This window comes from Patagioenas fasciata, chromosome 2 (assembly GCF_037038585.1).
Source record: "Patagioenas fasciata isolate bPatFas1 chromosome 2, bPatFas1.hap1, whole genome shotgun sequence".
Classification (NCBI taxonomy): domain Eukaryota; kingdom Metazoa; phylum Chordata; class Aves; order Columbiformes; family Columbidae; genus Patagioenas; species Patagioenas fasciata.
The window spans coordinates 119,375,515-119,397,397 of NC_092521.1; the positions used below are offsets into that span (position 1 = coordinate 119,375,515).

The 21,883-nt window shown below is 39.2% G+C and overlaps 1 protein-coding gene across 3 annotated transcripts in view; it reads left to right on the forward strand.

Moving 5' to 3' along the window:
* The window catches only part of TBX20 (T-box transcription factor 20), a 34,479-nt gene extending 17,729 nt beyond the window's left edge, over positions 1 to 16,750 (forward strand). Inside the window, exons 6-8 of one of the 3 annotated variants that reach the window (XM_065831214.2) lie at positions 839 to 915; positions 12,262 to 12,371; positions 16,255 to 16,750. In XM_065831214.2, the coding sequence (XP_065687286.1) occupies positions 839 to 915; positions 12,262 to 12,371; positions 16,255 to 16,595 (528 nt within the window). In that variant the 3' untranslated portion in view covers positions 16,596 to 16,750. The other 2 variants (XM_071804828.1, XM_071804829.1) reach the window with 2 other exon arrangements.
* The last annotated feature ends 5,133 nt before the right edge of the window (positions 16,751 to 21,883 follow it).

A 21,883-nucleotide genomic window follows, 5' to 3' on the forward strand; every position in this document is an offset into this window, starting at 1 on the left:
CAGGGCGTATTTATTTTTTTCCTGCTCCCAAAAAGCACAGTGGAAGCTACGACCTATGCTGAAAAGTTTCACTGCAAAGTTAAGGTGACCCCTGATGCTTTGGTGCAGAAAGACTCCTGATCAGCGGGTTACTCTGGCAGAATGCAAAGAATGCACTGGAAAGGCTTGTGGCTTCATTTGAAGCAGGGAGGAGAGTTTTGGTTGTAAGATCTCTGCTTTTCCAGGACTGTGATGGCTTTAATGGTGTTACTCCTTTAACCCAAGCTGTGTCACTTTAAATCTGAGTTCTCCCCACATTTTCCTTTCCTCAGCTTCCTTCCATGCAAAAACAGATAAGTTGCCTCTGTCATGGCTGGTAGGTCTGGATGGGAACATTTACATTCCAGTAATTAAACAAAAAAAAAGGTGGGGCTGAACCAAAGAAACGTCTTCAGGTCTGCAGGCAGTGGCTCCTCCTTTGGGCTCACAGTAGCTGATGTGCAGGTCCACCAGCGAGGCTCAGATGTTAGCAGGGTGCTGTGCATTGCTTGTGGAAAAGACAAACAGATTCATGCTGGTGAAGTATTTGGAAGCAGCAATGTTGTGCATGGGATGGTTCCTCCTGCTCTGGGTAACGTGAAGGCTGAGCTCACTGTGCCTCCAGTCTTTCCATTGCCATGTGTACAATACACTCTGGTTTGCCTTCCCAGCTCTGCAGCATATCAAGAGTAGCGTGCACACACACAGGAACATGGATAAAATTAGCAGTGAAGTCAGGAGGATGGATTGTTTAACACTTTGTACGCTGCAATACCTCAACACTATATTCATGTTGCATTGCTCTTTTCTGTGTTCCCAGATAACCAAGTTGAAAATTGACAGCAACCCTTTTGCTAAAGGATTCCGGGACTCTTCCAGACTCACTGATATCGAGAGGTAATGGGGACTTTCTGTTTACTTTCCATGCAGATAAGATAAAGAGAAGAGAGAGTTTGTAGGAAAAGCATCCTTTCAACTCCTGAGAAGCTGTGCATTTTAACGTTATCTTGTTGCATATAGTAAGTCTCCTCCACCTCCTTCAAAAATACTTACAAACTTTATGAAGGGAGAGCTTTTTTTGAGTTTTGACATCTGTTCCAGTTGGGGCTGATGTATTCGTCATCCTGAGGGGGCTTCTTGGAAGGAGGAGAGGGTCCGTTTTACAACTTCAGAATGAAAAGCTTTTTTCTTATCATGCCATTTAATCCTATTGAGGGCTGTGAATTGGGTCGATGGGAAACAAGGGCAATGGTCCTGTGAAAAACATCTTTATAGCTCCCCACTGCTCCACACAGTGGAAAAGAGAGAGGGGAGCTTCCCAAAATACACTTCAGCAGTCCCAGACACTGAAGTCAGCAATTATTGCCATCAGAATGAATCCCATAACTCCCACTCTGACGACAAAGATGCCATTTTTGTTTCACCAAAATTGTACTGCAGGCTGCATCAGGCAAAAGCTTTATCTGGAAACTGTTGAGTTTTGTGTACAGCTCATTATGAGCAACTGCTGCCATAGGGATAGAAGCATTAACCCTCAGTTGAGTAGGAAATAAACTTCAATCTCTTGGTAGCTTTCCAGCGTGTCACATTTTTATGATATCACGTCAAATAGTTTGGCAAATGAAGCAAATTAAGCTGCCTGCATTCTTTAGGCTGGACGAGAACTCAATGGAGATGGATATAGCACATCCAAGTTTTCCTACGAGCACACAATCATGAAAGAAATTTTGGAGAGGCCAAAACTCTGTAAGCTCCAATGTGGGGATATCCAGATGTATCTGTGAGTCATCTTTCATGGGTGCATTCAGGGGACAAACTGCTCAATGAAGTCATAACATACAGCTCTAGAAAGTCTTTACACCATTTCAAAAGTACATAAATCTAAGCAGGTTTGTGGCTTGGAAATAGTGGTGTATTTTATATCTTACTAGTAACTGGATCATTAGTGATCTGTTGAGTAACTGGGTGAAAAAATAGTAATTTGGGAAAGCAAGCTTGTAGACTGCAGTGCACACTAGAACAGTTGCTAAAAATTGCTTCCAAAATGAAATTTTGAGTTGAAAATGGGGGGGAAAAAAAAAAAAAACAAACCACAAAGCAAATTTAATTAAAATAGCATAGGCTCCTGTATTGACAGACTACTAAGGTAAACATCAACCAAAGCTCAGGTTTGTTTGCAATAAACAGTCAAGAAAGAACCTGTTGGAAGACAAAATACCTTCATTTTTCACATTTCAGTTTCCTTGTTTTACAGACAGGCGATATCTAATGAAACAACTTTGCAAGGGCTGACAGAGTCTGAATAGATAAGCTGGGAGAAAAACTTAGTTACCTCTGTGCAGATGAACCAACTATCGTAGTGCTGGATATGAAGGGAATTTTTCCAGAGGACATCTTATTATAACAGCACATGGCATGAAGTCAGAAATGCTGAGCATAAACCGCAGTGCCCTTTATTGATAAGTGTGAGAATAGAGCCTGAGACAGGCAGCCTAGCCCAGGCACGAAGGTTGCCATGAAAGATAAGATAACCAAATGTGAAACCTACAACAAATACAGGAAACAGAATGTGAAAAGTATTGAAATGACATTAAAATTCTGATTTTGAGAGTCCAGGTTTGGTTCAGGTCTTGTTTTGACTAAAGTTGGAAATCTTAGCCCTGATTAGGGAACAGCAATATTTAGACAAACAAACAAACAAAACCCAACAAAACCACAATCAAAAAGATGCTGTACAGTGTATCAAGTAATGAGATAGTAGAAGTGTAGCACACAGTAGGACTGGTAAGAGACTGTTTGAGAATTTCCTAAGTTATCTGACATAGTCCAGAAATACCAAGGGTTTTATTCAGTTTCAGCACTAAAGTATTCAGGCAGATGAGAATGTCATTCTCCAAGTGCCCACTCATCTATAGATTTCATCTTAGAGCCAGGAAAATTACTTAAAGAAATATGATATAAAGCAAAAGAAATAGCAAAGTGAGATATGTCAACAGGAAGAATTTCTTGCTTGATGTACATCATGACATGCATTACAAGATGTAGGTGATACATTGAACAGTACAGCATGACTATTGCTTAGTCTAGATGGAAATTTATTTTTGTAAGATCACTGTCTAAGAAAAATACTTATTTTCCAGGGAAAAGACTATGCAGGCCAAATGCACATTTGCACAGCTCTTGAAAATTAAATAGTTATCTAGAACCTGTGAAAATACCTTCCATGCATGTAAGAAGCACCCAAGCAGGTCTGCATACAGCATGTATGTGCATATTCTGCAGTGCTGTGCAGTGATCCTGATGGTCTCCTGCAAAGCATCCCGTGATGTTGAGGCCAAGAGAGCACTCATTTATCACAAGTTCCAGCTTTTCCAAATGACCTAAGCAGCGTGAAAGTGTACAGAGCTTTGTATTTCATTTCCAGGTATTTAAGCCTGCTTTTTCCTAAACAGCCTTTGGGGAAGGAAACAAATCAGATCAATTGATCTTTAGAGACCTAAAGAAATTAAATTAGTCTGGAGTCAGTTACTGCACTAAACCATCCAGTAATTGGATTGCTCCTTGTAACTGATTGAAAACAGCCTCTATCTGTAACAATATAGGGAGCTTTTCTTTATAGTAGATCTGAGAGAAAAACACATCTTTTTATGACATGATGACAGAAATTGCACTTTTTTAACCTAATTGAATATGATTTTATAAATATGTGACTTTAATGATTTCAGGCTTCGCACTCTAGATTTACGATCCCTATGTAGAAAATTCAGGCTGCAAATGCCTTTAGGATTAAATCTGTTTGCATTGTATGTGTCAGAGTTCAAATAATATACGTAAAGTTAGTGAAATTTGCAAAATGCTAGAGGAAGTAGGCAACAGCAAAGCTATTGAAGTGCCTGTATTTTCTAAATACCTTACAATGCTTTCCTTGTAATCACAGGTATATATACAAAGCTTTTAACTATCAAAAAAATCTTTGGTCAATTTGGTATATATATAATTTTCAGTAGGATGTGAGATTCCCTTCACAATCTACTCTTTCCATATAGTACTTGTGGTAAACTATTTATGGCAACGGGGCAGAGCTTATCTGGCGCTACTGTGATTTAGATAAGTTGCTGATTCACCTTTTGATCTTTTTACATGGTATTTACATTTCCTCTATTATAAAAAAGCTCCCATAGTGGTTGTGATTGAAAAAATGAACATTTAGCAGAGATTGTCAGAATGTGGACCTTAACATACTGTGGTGGTGTCTATGGGATGGCAAATGCAGAAAAGTGGATAAATGTGATCTTTTTCAATGGCCACCTTTGTGAAAAAGATTAATGCAGGTTTTATAATGAGCAATTCACTTTGGAGATGGGCTTTAAAGGAGTATCTTTATGCTTCTGCTTAAGAACAAAACTGCCAAACCCATGCACAGTCAGAACCCAACAGATTATTTTTTATCTTGAGCCTGAATTTCTTTTGAGTTGTTGTGAAGAATTAGCCTCTTAAAACCCAATAAAAAAATAAAACCATCACAAATATCATGCAAACAACCTGGTGAAAAAGGTGATAATTTCAAGAGTCTGAGTCAACAGAACTCCTGAATCGTAAAATAATGGTCAAACGAGAACTGACAGGTCATAATCATGATCTGAATGTTGTTTCTCTATTTGATCCAGCATGTGAATGGCAAGTTCAGGGTGTGAACTTGTAAGTAGTAAAGAGATCTAAGGCAATATACCCATCTGCACGAGTCAAGTAATGCTTCTGGGAAGTAGACACATGTGGGAGGCAATAGGGAAAAGTATGGCTGCAGTAAGGAAGGATTGAGGGGATTGGGGAAGTAAGAGGTCTGCACCCCAGCATCTCAGTGGGATTTGCATGGTAATCAGATTCTGAATTTTCCCCCAAGGAACTTCATGTCTGAGATGTGGAAACACATTGTACTGGCTTACAAGGCTATAAGTGAAATGGATGTTAATGTTTGGATATGGGCACTTCCTCATTGAAGTAGGAATCAAAGCCATGTGCTTAATGATCTGCCCATTCCCACTTATTGCTATTCTAGATCTTCCCTGACTCTCAAAAGTCCCCTACCAACAACCAGAAATATATTCTCTCGATGACCTACTGCCATGTCCATAGTTAAGCAGGGCTTTGTCATAGTTTGCCAACAAGCCAAACTTAAACAGCTGATATTTTATTCTCAGCTGGTTCTCAGTCTGTGAATGTCAGCAACCAGCCATGGGAGATCCTCTCTCATGTTTAGGTTGGGAGAAGTGAAGTCCTGAGTTTAGGGAGAAACACCAGGGACGCTGGTGCCTAAATGACTGGTATCTGGTGCATTTCCAGATGTGCTGAGGTTACTTCAGCCTCCACCTCCTGCTCCAGAGTAGTAGATGGATTGTCTATATTTTCTGTATCATCCCTTCCAGACCACTGCAGATGGTTTGGATGTCTTAGGACATCTAGAAAGAACTACCTGCCTACATTTAGACTTTTGAAGCATTTCCTTCAGTTCTCATGATTTTTTTTTTTAAGCACTCTTTTACCCACGTAGGTTTTCTGTAATCCATGTTTTGGCAGGTGCAACGCACTATGAAACTCTTATTTTGCTAGAGTTTTCCACTCATGTTATGCAGGTGTAGTGTGTGCATAAGGGTAGGGGATGATGTCAGATCACACCTCTGCTTTCTACCCCAGAGGGACTTTTCCAGGGACTTCCCCCAGCTCCAGTCTTAACAGCACTGCTCTGTCCTCACCTCTCATCATTTGCCTGACAGTCAGAAATAAATGATTGCTGTCACTGTGTGAAGTGGCACTCCCCGAAGTTCGTTACGTTAGAGTTGTGTCCCTGTATTTGGGGAAAAAAATATACAAAGAAAAATATTTGATGTGTACCTGCAAGTGTGTACTTTTATCCCAAGTCAAAGAATAGAAATGTACTTTTTTTTTTCCATTCCCTATATGAAGGTAACTGTTTTGTTCATTGTTACTTGCAGTTGAGAGAAGAGGGGTGGGTCTACTTACAGTGTCATTACTTTTCCCATGTCACAGTTTCAACCAGGCTATGTCACCTCCATGCATATTATAGCTCTTCCAGGATTGCCATCAGTAGTCAGATGTTTATTTCGAGGGCACAGGTAAACACCACTTTGGAGATACACTTGTTCTTTCTCCTGCAGTCAGAGAAATCTAGATTTTTTTTGTTTGTTTCATAGTTTAATTCTCATTTCCCTGCTTTCTTAAAATCATATGTATTCTTGGAGTATTGCATCCATCCAACACTTGCCCCATAGTTTTGACTCTGTGTGAAAGTGCTTGGCTATATATCAGCTTTCAGGACAAATTAAACTTCATCTTATGTGAGACAATGTAGTTTGATAGGCCCTGGTCAGAATTGGTTCAGCTGTAGTCCAAGCAATTGAACTGAGCTACTTTGTTCTGATCAAGAGTTTGGTCCATTCTGTGTCAAAGCTGAATTAGGGTCCTATGGTCAGCCTGTAATATTCATTTACCAGTATGGGAGCAACTACATGTAACAAATTATTCTGTGTCTGTATCTTTATGCATGTGTAAAATAGCAACTAAAAGTCACAGGAACATGAAGGCTGTGAGATATCTGAACAGCGGTACTGACAGTATTTGTTGTTCACTCTTAGCTGTTATTATGGAACAAATGTTCCTCCTGCTGTGCTGGTTTTTTTTTGTTTGGGTTGTTGCTTTTTTATTTTACAGACTTGTTTTTAGCACTTGTATCTTGGACAAATTAGTCATCTCTTCCCTTAAAAAAAAAAAAAGCAACTTCTACTTCTGACAAGTTTATTTTTATGCCTTCTCAGCCCATTTATTCCATCTGTCTTCACCTCACCTCACTTCTGATGTCTTCTGTTATCTGGGCTTTCTTCCAAACATACTAACTGGCAGCTACAAAAAAAGGAAACCTTTGAAATGTAGAACTAAAGAAGTCATTCAGGCTGCAAACTGATAATTCATACACTTTATATCCTGTTCTGTATTTTTCTTTGTGTTGAACCAAATGGCCAAGTAAAACACAGTTGTCAGCTTCAGTTTTTTATTATTTTCCTTCTATTATTTTTTTAACATTGCCTTTCTTGTAAAGAAAAAGACAAAACCCATGACACCAGGAACAGGGAGCAGATCCTGAGTATATCCTTATCTTGTTGCTTACCTAGCACTTGGATACTAAGGGCAAAAAGAGAAAACACAGGTTGCTCAGTCCTGCCCTGAAACTTGCACTCTTTGTAGCCATTCCTAACTGAGGCAATAACTTCTGCAGAGGACATGAGTTCAGAGTGCCTGGTTCTGCCACCTGTTCTTTTTCATCGCAGTCTGGCTTTTGTATTTTGTCTTCAAAGGGGCTGAACCTGGCTCCCGGTGGAACCATCAACTCCATCCTCTTTGGAGCCATGGTACGGATCTAAGACGGATACTAACCCAGGCCTGGCTCCAGTAAGATAATTCTGGATTAGCTTTCCTAACGCCTTTTGTCAAAATCAAATATATTGCCTCGAACCTCCTCATCCCAAAGGGAGAATGTAGGCTTACCGTTGCCATCCCCTGGGTGCGCTCTCTGCCAAATTCAGGAAAACCCACAGCTCCAGGTGCAACCATGTAGAGCCATCAGTGTTGACAGCGCATTGGTGCCAGGAGAGCCCTCTTCCACATCAGCAGGGCTGTTGGTCATGAGCTTCAGAATCAGAGTCATGTTGACCACCAACTTGCTGTGAATGCACAGCTGGAGTAACAGCAAAAGGAGCAGAAAAAATGACATGAAGCATCAAAGAGATGCCTGCCCCCACCTACAAAGAAGCACTGTTCTTTCATCTTGATTGAAAATCCTGCTCACAGTAATCTGGGACTCTAGCATCTCCCAAGAGAATTTGTGTAACCTCGGTTGACAGTAAAAGTAACAGCATCCTCATGCAGGGCTTTGCTCCTCAGCTGCTTCCCAAGTCAGCTCTGTTTTCTGCCATCTCCCAATTCATATCCATGGCAAGATCTTGGGTTTAGTCTATAAAGTGTCAGTGAATGATTTATCAGCCACATCAGGATCTTCCTTTCTACTTTTGATTCTCTGAGACTATTCTGTATGTACAGGGCATTGTTAACTAAACAAGGCTGAAGCCTCAGCTTATAGCTACAAGACACAAAGCATCCCTGGCTGGAAGTTTAGCTTTGGCATCAGTTGCTGGCAGAGGCAAGAGGGAAATGTTCAGTTAAGAGGTTATAACCTGCAGAATGGCAAGATGTTCTCTGTGTACCCTAAAACCTTGCTAAGTGATAAATTCTCCCAACTTTTCATTTCTTTGGTTTCCTGGTCCAAAACTTCCTGGTTTGTTTCTTGCATAAAGGAGAGAAGCGCTCCATTAATAATAAGCAGAGGTTTCTTTACGGGGCTGGGCTCAAGGTGTGCTTCTGTCAGAATGCAGGTTGTTGGGATCAGCCTAAGCTCCTTTTCTATATTACCTTTATTTGCATTTATCCTGCCTCAGTGTCTTCCCTGTGGATGCGCTAGCCAATATGAGCTGGTTTTTGTTTTGTTTTCCCCTCTTTATTTGGCACATGGTTCTTTTTTCTTTGTCATACAGCTGCAGCCCCTAACTTGCTCTTCTCCAGCCTGTTACTACTATCCAGTTGTGCACATAGCACAGCTTAATCATAGTGATACGTTATGCCTGAGTGTGTGCTTTTCTCCTCCTCTGGGTATTTACAAGATAACTGTGAGTTGAGCAGTCTGGAAGACTGAAAATTGTTGTTAGATCACACAAAATAATTTGACAGAAAGAAGACCTCTTTCCTTTATCCAGCTGACAGCTTGTCTCTGAAAGTTTATTGCCAATTTGTTGCTAACAGATGAAACTGTGGAGTTCAAAGATACTTTGACTTAGCAATTTCTACCTTTTAATATATTAGAAAACAAGTGTCCGATCACAAACTGAGTAACAGAAGTACAGAAGTTGAGCACAGAGTAACTGGAAGTCACTTTGTGTGGATCAGCTCTGAAGAAAACTGAAGGAAAGCTTTAAAAAAATTCCACCGTACTCTTCACTTGCTAATTCTTTTTGTTGAGCAGAATCATAAATGGCAAATGTTGATTTATTGTTCAGTAATCTATAAAATTATTTCCATAAATCCTTTGAACCACTTTGAGATACCTGAAGGTGTTGCATACAGAACTACAAAGCCAGGGGTTTCAATTAATGAGTCTTTCCTCTTTCTCCAATTATAATTATTATACTTTAAAAATACTTTATTGGCACACTCTACAGACCACCATATTCTGTATATCCTAAAGAGTTCACACTTCCATAAACAGAGTTTTCAGGAAGATTTTGAGATTTAAAGCCTTTTCACCCTGGTTGAATAAAAGATATAAGCAGGAACCTGTGTTCTAGATTTTCAGCTTGGTTCCTCCATTTTGAACTAGATTTCACAGGCACTTAAATCTTCTTGTTAAGGTTTTGCTTCCTCCTACACTTTTACTTTGGAGCAAGTCCTAAAGCACCCCTGTCTTCAAAGGGTGGAGATGTTTGGGGTCCTCTTTCCAACCTGTGTAGAAAACTCCACAAGTTTCTATAGATTAGATGAGTTGAAACTCCTTTCTTCTCTGAGAAGACTTGATCTCTGGGAAGTTGTTCTCTGAGCATGAAATATTTGAGCATGGCACAGGCGTCACCACCTTTTTCCTTTTAAACACAAATAAATGGCAGGAAAGGTTATCCTTTAATTTGCAATTAGGTCACTTGTTCAGGACCTGAGCGTAGACTTCAGCTCTTGTTTTGTTATATGGAAGAAACAGTGCTTTGTGGGATAACTCAGAGTTACGCTTCATAAGTAGAGAAAATACACCACTTCTGCTTTTCTTTGTTTCCTTTTGCATGCTTAGGTGGTTTCCTGCTCAGCCTTCTGCATTTTGTATGTCTGCTTGGAGGTTTATATACAGCCCGTGTTGCATGTAGGAAGAAGAGTGTCCATCTGAAGGCTGTGGGTGCCTAAATTCTGAATTTCCGTGCTGTGCACTCATCATGTGAACCACAGCCTCACCCTCTAAAATTAAAAATTAGCAGGCGTGTTGTGATTATAGTGTAAACCACTAACATGTTTAGGCTAGGTAAGCATATACAGTTTGGAATATCAAATCCCAGCTGCACAAAAGGAACAGCTTTTGTGAAATTAGTTGCTTTCCCTGATCCAAGTTCCTTTGTTAGACCATTCCCCCTGCCATAAAAACCTTTGCTTCTTGTGCCAATGAATGAGATTAATCTTCTAAAACATGTGGCATGCTACCTGCAATATTACAACATAAAAAATAAATAAATAAATGTACCACATAGTTTCCTGGTTTCAAACCTTGCAGAATCAAGGTTCACTAAGAAGTCATCTCTCTTTTTCCTTTAAAAGAAGACAACCACACAGAATAATAGAGTTCTCTGTCTAGCATACAAACCCATCTGGAAAGAATTTAGTTTGCAATAATTGTGGGCATTTGATTTAGCTTTAAATCCCTGTAGGTAATTCAAAACTAAATTTATTGGGGTGAGTTTATTCCCAAACCACCTTTGGATCCAATGTTTTTGAGATGAATTTGGCCCACTGCACTAAAACTAGAGCCTGCATTGTTTCTGTTGCATCAGGATATTATTACATACTGTAATGTCTGTCATTATAAGCAGACCTTATAGAAATAAAGTCAACAGAGACAATACAGCCAATCACCCGAACTACATTTATTTTTTGGACCTTTGAAGATAAGTACTTCTTTGCTTGTTAATATGTTTATAGACTGGTATCTATATCACTCAGACAACACAGGTCTATTTCATTATTCATTTATTCTGTACTCATCTGAGATAGCCTTTTTGGTTAAGTAAAATTCTTTGCATTTCACATTCTTCTTCTTAAAAAAAAAAAGTTTCAAGAGGCATTCAGCACATAATGTAAACAATGCCATCTGTCTTTTTCTTTGTAGAATCTTCTCTGAGATAGCTCCGATATGCCTACTGTTTTCAATCACTTAAAAGGCAGTAATTCAATTATATCATCCTCTATGTAGGAACTGCCATTGCTTTCAGTCCACTTCCAGTCCTGACACAAGTAAATCACTTTGATAAGATCCCCTTTTTATTCATTTTTTTTTTCCGAGGAGACTAGCATAAGTAATGATGCCAGTGATAGACCAAGGACAAAATGACCATAATGGGCTTTCTGTAGGAAAGGAAAACATGTGCCATTGTGATTTATCATGTTGCTTGGAAAATTTTTTTTCCTTGGAATTTCTGCAACAGCCAGAGTCTCCAAACAAAGGGCATCGGCAGGTATAAATGGCCAAATGGCCAAATTCAGATAAAACCTTCACCAAGCAGCAGATTTAAACAGCTATTGCTACCTAGATTTCTTAAATTAGGACAGAAGGTCAAGGCCATTTTGGAAATGTGCCTTGGTCGTGTTCATCTTTGGTATAATGCCATCCACTTACAAGAAAACACGCTGGGAATGTGTAAGGTTGGATCTTCCTTACAAACTGCTATGGCTTATCGTGCAGCTACGCTTTCCTTCTATTTAAAAATTGTTTGGGTGACTTCAGTGCTTTGTGCCACCAGAGACAAAGGGGCCTGGTGGACACGTCTAACCTCCCAGAATAGACGTGGCACGAGATCGGTAGAATCTGTAGGCTTCCTGCTACAAACTGGCCTCAGCCCTGATGCTGAGAGAGCATGGTTAGAGCTGAGCTGTCTCTGCACACATCTATTAATATCCCTTGCCCCTGATTTCAGAAAAAATTGGAGAGCACTCATTGAGGTGGTCAGGTGTGATGTGAAATCTTGTTTGAAAAGAGCTGGACCACAGGTGTCTCTTTGAACCCACATTGGTCACTCAGCATGAAAAACCCCAGAGGTTGCATTGCCGAATTTGTGAAGAGCGCTGGTCTTATATTCCTTGCCTGGGACCACATCCAGGAAACACAGTGGAAAGTCTACTTTACTCTGTCTGCTGAAGAAACTGTACCACAGAGGTAAGAGGTGATCAACAAGGTCAAAACACCACAGGCCATACTCAGAATCTGCAAGTGACATGCTATGAGGTAATCCTTTTGTCAAGTAATTTTGGAGAGTCTTTGTGAGAAGGCTGTGATCTGGACAAGGAAAAGGCAGCATGCTCATTGTATTTAACTCAATGAATTAGGAGGCTGTCCAGGGTGTTGTTGATACAGTAGGTTGTTTCCTTTCACAGAGAAAGTGTGGAGAGCCTTATCCAAAAGCATTCCTATGCCCGATCCCCCATTCGAACCTATGGAGGAGAAGATGATCTCGGAGATGACAGCCAAGTGACACAAAGCAGAGGTAGGAAAATATGCTCATGAGGTAAACTTGGGGACCTAGTTATGCTTGAGAAAAGGAGGACCATAGCATTTCTCTGGTGCATCTCTCTGCCATGAAGTCCTATAATGAAGAAGAATACTTGTTACTTTATGGCTCTTCCGGATATCTGATATGCCTATGGCACTGGTGTGGGTGGGTCAGCAGGAAGCTCTAGAGATGCCTATGCAGTCTTGCCATCAGAAGAGAATCATCTCTGCTTCCTCTTTAAAAGGGTTGAAATATAAGCAACTTCATTACTGTGGTGCTGAAAACAAGTTAACACTCCTCATCCCTTGGAAGGACTTACTAACTGGGGCTCGGCACCACTTGTAAACTACTGGGTAGATGTGCCATTTTTTGCCCCTTCAGCCCTCTGTGAACAGAGGATTTGGTTCTGCCCATCTTCAACCAGGCTGTTGTTAACCTGCTTTGCTTCTTCAGGAAGAAAAGTCTATTGCTTCCTGGAAAATTGATGTTTAATTGTTATATCTTGGTCTCTAAAATGTGCTTTTCTTGCTGAGGCAATTAGTCTCAAATGTTTTATCGAATGACTTGTCTACTTTAGCAATCACAAAAGCAGTAGCAGAGTTGTTCTTTGTGGGGATACTCACTGGACAAACTGCATCTGTCATGGTCTGCCTCTGCAAAGAGATCTTAAACCCATCTTGTGGGATTGCTGACTAGCATAAACTCATGTTGCATTATACTTCGCATGTTGACTTCCTGACCTGCCTGATATGCAACAGCCACTTGAAGTAAAGCAGTTCTATCTGCCTTTCGACTGGCAGTGCCCTTGTCTTGTCCTCCAACCTCATACAGTGTTGCTAAGATAAGAGCATTATTTCTGGTAATAAGCCCTTTGGACTTGTGCAGGGAAAACACACTTATTTTTAACCACGAGTTGCTCACAATGCAAAATGTGTTTAGCTGGGCTTGTTCATACACGTCTATTCCAAGAGCAGTTCCTTAGATTGTGGAGTTTCTAGAGCAACTTCTCAGCTGGTACAATGCCATCCTTTTGCATACTTCTGGGGATTTACCTCACTTCATATCAGCTTAGATCCTAGGCCAGTTATTGCTGAAGAGAGTGTTAAATTTTCTCTTGCCAGACTTGCTCACAGCAAGGTACCTTCTCTCCAAGAATTACATTTCCCTCTAGTATGATGTCCTCTTTTGGGAATGACAAAGTGAACTGGGTGAACCTCAGTATGAGAACTGACCTTCAGAGCCTTTCTCTTCTGAGGATAATCCTGAGAAAGGTCTCAGAGGATGTACTAGGTTATTTAAATTAATTTTATGTATAATATATACAGGGTACAGTTCTGCATTTGTTTGCAATATGGCAAATGAGTAAGTGAGGAAGATGATGAGTTGTAGCAACTACCTCTTTTCTAATCTGGGAGCCATATGCTAACATAGGACATGATTGTTCTGAGTAACCAGAGTCATGCACAGAGGGTAAAACATACTGCTCTTGCAGATTAATACCTTATACTGCCTTCACTCCCTAGGTACGGTGTCCTTAAATAAGGAAAAATCCTCCAAGATACGAGGAGAGAAATAATTGTATTGTCAACACTCCAGGGACATTTTTATTTCTTCTGATGCATTTGAAAACTAGCTTGCACGCAAAATTGAGGAGTGTCCTTCCATAAGTATGAGAATTGACAACTAAATAAAAACTGTGTGGTGTATGTTTTAAGGTCTCTGAAGCCTCAACTGCCTCAGAATTACTACAGCATTTTTCCTTGGTGCTGGCAAACACAGCAGACATTTTGGAGTACTAAGTTGCAATTAGAGACCATCACAGTTCGAGAAAGAAACGGTCCTTTTGGAGGTTACTCATGAGAAGGAATCATGTACTTTGCTCTATGTAGAACAAAGGAGGTCTATCACAGCTATTTATTTCTAACTATAACCAGAGCATTCTCATCTCAGTTAATTTCAGCCATCTAAAGATGGAAGTGGCTAACCTTCAGTAGCATATTTATCACAAGAAGTCTTTTTTTCCAAATGAATTAACAGATAAGAAATAAGTAAACAAATCAAAATTTAAGTCTTCATTGCATAATGTCTGGATGTCTGTGCTCCAGCATTCACACAAAGGATTCATGGTAGCCACCTGGAACAGAGCCAAACATAAACCTTCTTATCAAATCCAGGTTCACATCCCTCTTTTCCTGCAGTGCAATCATGCTGAGATATCCCCTGATTTGTAAAGGGGTTTGCTTTGGTCTCTGAGTATGGTGTTATAGTTTGGCTCTGAATTGTGACTTCCCAGTAGCTGGGATTTGGTTCAATTTCATTTCTATTGCTGAACAATTTCTCTTTCCTGTTACTGGGCCATTTTACTTGTTTCATTAACCAGAGGAGTAGCTTTCTTTCTGATTTGAGAATATACCACTAAAGAGATTTACGATTTTTAAAAACCAATAATTTGCATTTTTTTATTGTGTTGGCTCATAGTTTTGGTTTGGTTTTTTTTTTTTTTTGAGTACGTGGCTACAACATACATAATTCCAATAAATTTACCTTGGCATATAGATGTTTTAGTATTTCTCTTCTCACAATTTGGATTAACCTATCTTCTAGAATCAGATTTATGAAACTAATACCTGTCTTTTTTTTTTTTTTCCTCAGAATGTTTTGCAGTACTGGCTTGAAATTATATTTTGCCAAATAGTCCTGCCAGTAAATTTATTTCTTAAAGGAAGAAACATTTTCTCAATAGACAAAGTTGGACAAGAAGGAAAATACAAAAGGGACATGAGTTGAATTACTGTTTGAATAGGAATAAAAAATAAGAGTTTATAGGATTTTATTGTATTCCCTGTTTCTAGAAATCGGACATCTGATGATGACCAGATGCATAGAGGAAATGCAGAAGTGAAGGGCAACATCACCACCAGATTATTTGAAAATGACCACATATAAGTGTCAAAACAAATTATGCATTGCTTTCCCCAAAATTTTACTGTCAAAATCAAATAAGTAATTAGTTCTAATTTAAATATACCATTTTTCCTTTTTTGTCCCCCTCATTTTTCAGTCTTCAGAGAAAAAACGTTTTAAATAGGGGCAAGATTTGTGAAAACAGTTTTTGGAATTTTTGAGATTAAAAAAAAATAGCAAAGAAACCACTTCCTTTTCAAAAGTAGATAATTACCCTGGGAGCAAGTTTTTTAATATTTTTGTGCTCTCCACTTAAAGCCCCACAACATTGATTTAGCATCAATGTTGTTTCTTAGAGCACTGTGCACAGTTGGAAAAATAACAATCATTTTGATGTTTTAGAATTTTTTGTTCTATATTTTGGAAAATGTCAAGTTGAGAGCAGTGTTGACAAGTTTTACTGGGGCATGTATTAAAAGCAAAATAATAACATGTAGTGCAAATCACATTTTTCTACATTTTTGCCAGACTAGAATTTTAGAAAAAATAAGTTAAAAAATGAGTAGTTCTACTGAGGATCTGATATAAAAAGCTACAAGCATGTCTTGGAAACAGGTGTAATGCAGTGAGATTTCACATCAGAGGTTTTTCAGTGTTTAGTGGTAGCATTGTAAGGTTCTTCAGTGTTTAATACCAAAAAAGTCCAATGTGTAAAATTGATTTTCCTGTTCAACCCACTGCAATCAGCTTCTTCAAATAAAAATTTGTCTAAGATGCAGTGCTAAGGACAGCAACAGGCAAATAAGAATAATATAAAGAAAGATATGAGAAGAAGTATTTGATAAGTCTTTCCAATGACAACTTGTCATTAAAATTAGCCTTGCTGTGAAAGACTTCTTTTCCCTTTTTGATATTTTTACCTGCTTTGTGTGTTGCAGTGCAAACATCAGGCATTCTTTCTCCTTGTTTGCAGGGTCAGCTTTTACGACATCTGATAACCTGTCTCTCAGTTCCTGGGTATCCTCCTCAACCAGTTTCCCTGGATTTCAGCATCCACAGTCTTTGAGTGCCCTGGGTACCAGCACTGCATCCATAGCTACTCCCATTCCTCATCCCATCCAAGGATCTCTGCCTCCGTACAGCCGCCTGGGAATGCCTCTGACACCCTCTGCTATCGCCAGCTCCATGCAAGGTAGTGGCCCCACTTTCCCTTCCTTCCACATGCCAAGGTACCACCATTATTTTCAGCAGGGTCCTTATGCAGCCATCCAGGGACTGCGTCACTCCTCTGCAGTGATGACGCCGTTTGTATGACTGATGTAAGACAGGAGAAACGTGAGATTTTAAACATGCAAGTTTGGTATGAAAAAAATACAAGCGACCTTCCTGAAAGGCCTGTGGGAGGAGTGCTGAACTTTTAACAAACCAGCTAAGAAAATGCATTATGGATACAGATTCCTCCATTGAGGGATCACAAGAAGCGAGCATGCAGCTTGGAGCTGCTCACAGAGCTATGTGTAACACAGCTGAAATGGATCCCAAAGTTCCCAGGATTCTTGGTCATGTGCAGCTTGTTCCAAAGGTGCATTATACCTAGTGGAAAGAGATTATGTTTATGCAGCAGTGTACAAATTAATTGTGTATAGGTCTTTTTTCATATGCTAGAAGAATTCTGAAAAAGGCAATACTCTTATTCATCTTCATCTCTTCTTGTGACCGATGAGCATCTAAACAGAAAAAAAGTATTGCTATATCTTTGAGCTTGTTTTAAGCTATCTCAGTATACATTTGCTGGGAATGGGACAAAGTGGAGAAGGCCACTGTCCTTCTTGAAAGACTGGGTTATATTCACCAAAAGCAGTATTTTTTAGTTGCTACTATAATCCCAAAGAGAAAATTATTAACAAGTCTTTCTTTCTTCGTTTCTTTCATAAAACACTTTTAGTTCAAAAAAAGAACTGTGTTTCAAGACTGTAGCAGCAATTATGTGTTCTACCCTTCAGCCTAAAAAAACCAGTTTTTCCTATATCCTAGGAGGAGCAATTTAACTGTCTATTAAGATATGATGAAGGAAAATGTTGATTTGGGAAATTCTGTTACTTAAATTTAGAAACCCAAGATATCAAATCAATGCTTGTTTGCTGCTGTGCTTGCCACCGAAAACCTGTTTCTAGCTGCAAATGCATACCAAGATAACTGAATTTCAGACTACATCAGTTTATAGACTCTAGATCACACTATAATCCATGGACTGGTATGAGTAGCATTGCAGTATCCTTTTTCTGATTTTCTTGGGTTTGATCATGGCTGTTGCTTTACAAGCTGTTTGGCCAGGAAAATGAGGGTTATGCTGTCTGTTTTTTCATGTACCAGCAGAACGGTGGAGTTTGCTTGGGAAAACATCTGTGCAAAATTTCACACTTCTTTATTTTTGTTGTTCGTATCTGCCATTTTTGAGTTAGTCATTAGGGTTCTCTTTCAAAGTACTGTCCACTTTTTCTAGTATGTTATGCCTGAGGCAACAGAGGAACTGTAGAGGTGTAAGAAAAACGGACCTCTCTGCAGAGAACCAGCATGAATCCTTTGCACTGCTGAAAAGAGAACCAGTGCCACGCTGGTTTTCTGTGTGGTGGGTGCCAGGATTTCACTCAAGTAAGAAGTCAACACAGAGTTTCTGTGCAGAGTGGCATCCAAGTTATAGATGATAACACATCTACTGATAGAAAAGAACCAGCAGTCCAATCTCATATATTAAAGGTCTATGGGGAGCTAGAACACAGAATGGAAAACAGACTTTTTTTTGGCGTTGTTCTCTTATACTTTTGACCAGTGTGTGTTGGTATCGTATGGTAGGAAGCAGAGTGTAGATCACCGGGTCACCTACCTCCCATCTCTGTGAAGTGCAAGGCAAGTCACCTGCCTTTTTTTGTCCCATTTCCTTGCCTTGCATGCCCCGTCACACAGAGCAATGACAACTTCCCAGGCTTTCCCCAGTTTCTACAGCAGGCTGGTACTTTCATCCTACAGATAAGGGCCATCTTTATGTATATCCCAGTAGCTGAATTGAAAATCTTGTCAAATTGGCCATTTCAATCATCTTCGCTATCTGCAGTATCATCCTAATTTCCCCTCGCTCACTGTTAGACCTGCTGATAAAAAATGACCTGAGACAATTTGCAACTTTTGTGGTCTGTATGTGAACAAACCCACACTTTTATTTACAGTTTCTGAGTTCAGAGCTACTACAAGGAGTTGCACAGATGAATATAATAGGCCAAACTCTGCAGTATTTGAATGGCTTAGAGTCAGACACCGAATTTGTCTTGATATATCCGAACATCAGATTTTGCTCCAGGCTATATGATTCACCTGAATAGTGCATGTTGCAAGGTCGCATCTACTTATGACTTGTTTTGATATAACTCCCTTTTTTTTTCAGGAAATTAGGTGATACTGTCCCAACAACAATGTAACTTTCCAAGTACATATTTGATTCCACAGAAACAAAGAATTCAGGGGAGATTTGGAAGAAAATTTTAATCGCTCTCCTTCAGTTGCTTCACTTCTGTTAGAGTTCTATGAAGGTCCTACAATAAGATGCACTAAACCTGTGGGAAAATTATGGTTTTTTTTCTCTGTTTCCTTCTGCAGCTTCATTAACTTATCTGGAGTTGCAGGTGATATGGTGAGGTTCAGAATTCAAGCCAGTAGCTTTAGTGCTGATACTTCCATCAGGAAATGGTCAAGTAAGCAGGCAGCTTTCACAGGATTCCACAAATAAGTCTGGAACAGGTAGGCTGGTTTAGGCGTATTTTACAAATCATATAAAGCCTGCTCCTTCCTTCATAAGGCACATTCAGAGAAATACAGTGTACAATCTCTTTAGCCCTGCTCCAGTCCCTGTTCTGAAAACACCAGTGTTAGGCATGCAGAAATGCCCTTGATACTGTTTCAGAGCAAATTCTTCAGGTTCTTCCTGGAGAATGAAACTGGCTTTTGACATAATTTACCAAAATATTAAATGAAAGACAAGTTCTTTTCACTATGAATAAAATGTGATTCATATCTGAAAAAAAATACGGCAGTAGACTGTTCCTGTGAAAAACCACGATAAGACCAATTCCTCATACAAATTCTCTGTGATGAGTTTCATATTGTAGACGATGCAGAACTATCTGTCAAAATGCACAGCTTGCTTTTTCCGGTCAGATGAACTCTCAGGGTACTCGTCCCTCCCTGTGCTGCTCTCTGGCATATGCTGCTCTCCAATGGTTTCATTCCTTTGCATCAGAAACCCACCAGGTTCCCCACTAACACAAAATCATGGGCAGATCTCAAGCAATGAAGGGAACGAAGGCAGCTTGTGAGAGCCATCCCCAGGAATAAGGTCAATAGGTATATACAGTTCTTGCCTCCTCTTCTTTGCCCTCACAATCCTACCTCCAAAACCTGTTGTGTAGAGTTGAGGTTGAAGGGATTAAGTTCACAGAGACCACACAATGCCCAATGAAGAGGTCTTGCCACCTCACAAGGTTTCTTTTCCCTTGTCCCATTCACCTTTCTGTGGACAGGGAACAGCATGGGAGTGATTCCAGGGATTAAATTCCTGCCCAATAAAGTCAGCTGCGAATTTCTTGACTGTAACAGAGATGGAATTTCATTCAGCATGGTTGTCTAAAAATAAAGTCTAAATGTAGGAACAGTGACTGTAGTGATAGCAACAGTATAGGAACTCCACAGAAAGGACTAAAACCCAACTACAAATCAGCTTTAGCATTGATTTCACAATTCGAAGAAAATGAATGTAAATTCATAATTAATTGGTTAAAGAAGGAAATAGTTTTTCCCCAAAAAAATATCTGTACTACTTTGACAATAACTCAGTAATTTATTTAAGGAATTGCTGTACTGTTGTCAAAATTATATCATTTTCAGAACAGAACATCTGTTGCTGGTAGATGCTCTAGGAATGCCAAATATAATCTAGAGTTTATTTTCCAATATAATTCACATTTTATATCCCATGAGAAGTGCTCTTCACCTTTATGAGCTCTCTTGGCTGAGCAAACCGGTGCTGGTTTATGTTGTTGGATATTTTTTTAAGGAAGTGGGAGAGAACATGCCTAAATGTGCTTTCCAAAGAGAGCAGGATTCTCCTCTAAAGTGTTACAAGTACTTTTGTTTGTTTTCTGGATTACCCTTTTACCCATAGATAGTCAACTGCCTCGGGTCTTTAATCCAACAAAAGCATCCCAAAGAGTAACAAAGCTGATTTAGATACATTTGTCTGAATTGGGTTTTCTTCTACTTTTGGAGACCTAAGAGAAGCTGGATGTAAAACTAATTTTGAATTTGGCTGTTGGGCTTGCAATGTTGCTTTTTATGGCCTGAGGTGCTGTCAAAGATAGAAATTCAAAGTTACTGTGTTTCAGTGGTAGTCTTCTAGGCATAAATGGACAAACAAGCATAGAGCAAGTGGATAAAGGTACAGAGTTTCTAATGGAAATGCTTCTTCATGGGTTCAAAGATGGCAAGTTGTACGATAGCTAATATACTTGTCAGTACAATCTGCAAAATTCCCAGAAGGCTTTATCCATGGAGCCCAGGACACTGCATGGGTATCTACACCTAAAAAGATGTTGCTGCTTCCAACAATACTAAACAGCCTTTGAAAATTAACCTCTTTTAAGTTATGGTTAAATTGAAAACATTTGGGCTGGCAACTTGATTTTGTTCCACATCCTCTTGGTGTGTGTGTACTATCAGGAAACAGAAATATCAATGAAAATTATTGCGAAAACTTGGAGAGCTTTCCAAAATTGTAAGTTAATACAAATTGTGGTAATTTACCCCTAGATAAGGGGTAAAAGCAACAGTGAGATCAGTGTAATGATTAGGGGTCCTAATCTGGGAGGGAGTTGTAGCCACAGTGCTTATACTCATCATCTGCAGAAGGATGACATTCACTTACTGCAAGATTAATTTTGGTTTTACTGAGAACTTATTCTCACTACTTCTTACAGAGCATTTTCTGCTGCAGGAGATGTGGTTTCTTTACTAACCACTTACTTCCTGGCCAGATGATTTATATATATTACTCTGTAATAAACTGTCCTTGCATATAGTCTCTAGTTTATCAAATGACATCTTCTTTATTTTATCTTTTTAAAAGAAAACTAAGCAGTGATTTAAGTAAACTCTGAAGTAACTTCTCATAGTTTAAGGACAAAAAATACAGTTTGCTGTATTTTACCTTTAGCACATTTAAAGAATTTTCTTTTTTTTTTTTTTTTTTTTTACTGTACCTTCAGAAACATGAGGAAAGATTTGGTTTAAAAATAAGGAAGGTAAAAAACTGGATGTAACCTCTTTAACAGAATGTACCACAGTTCTGCTGTTTGCTGTGTTGACTTTGTTGTTTATAATGCATTGCGTGAGCACATTCACCATGTACTGAAGTGTGGTTTTGTGTGTATGGGGTGGGGGTAGGGGGAAATCTTTTTATGGAAAAAAAGTTATGAACATAAACTATGAAGCAACATCTAATGAAAAGTTTCTTTTTAAGTGCAATATATTTATTTCTGCTAGAAATATAATATCAA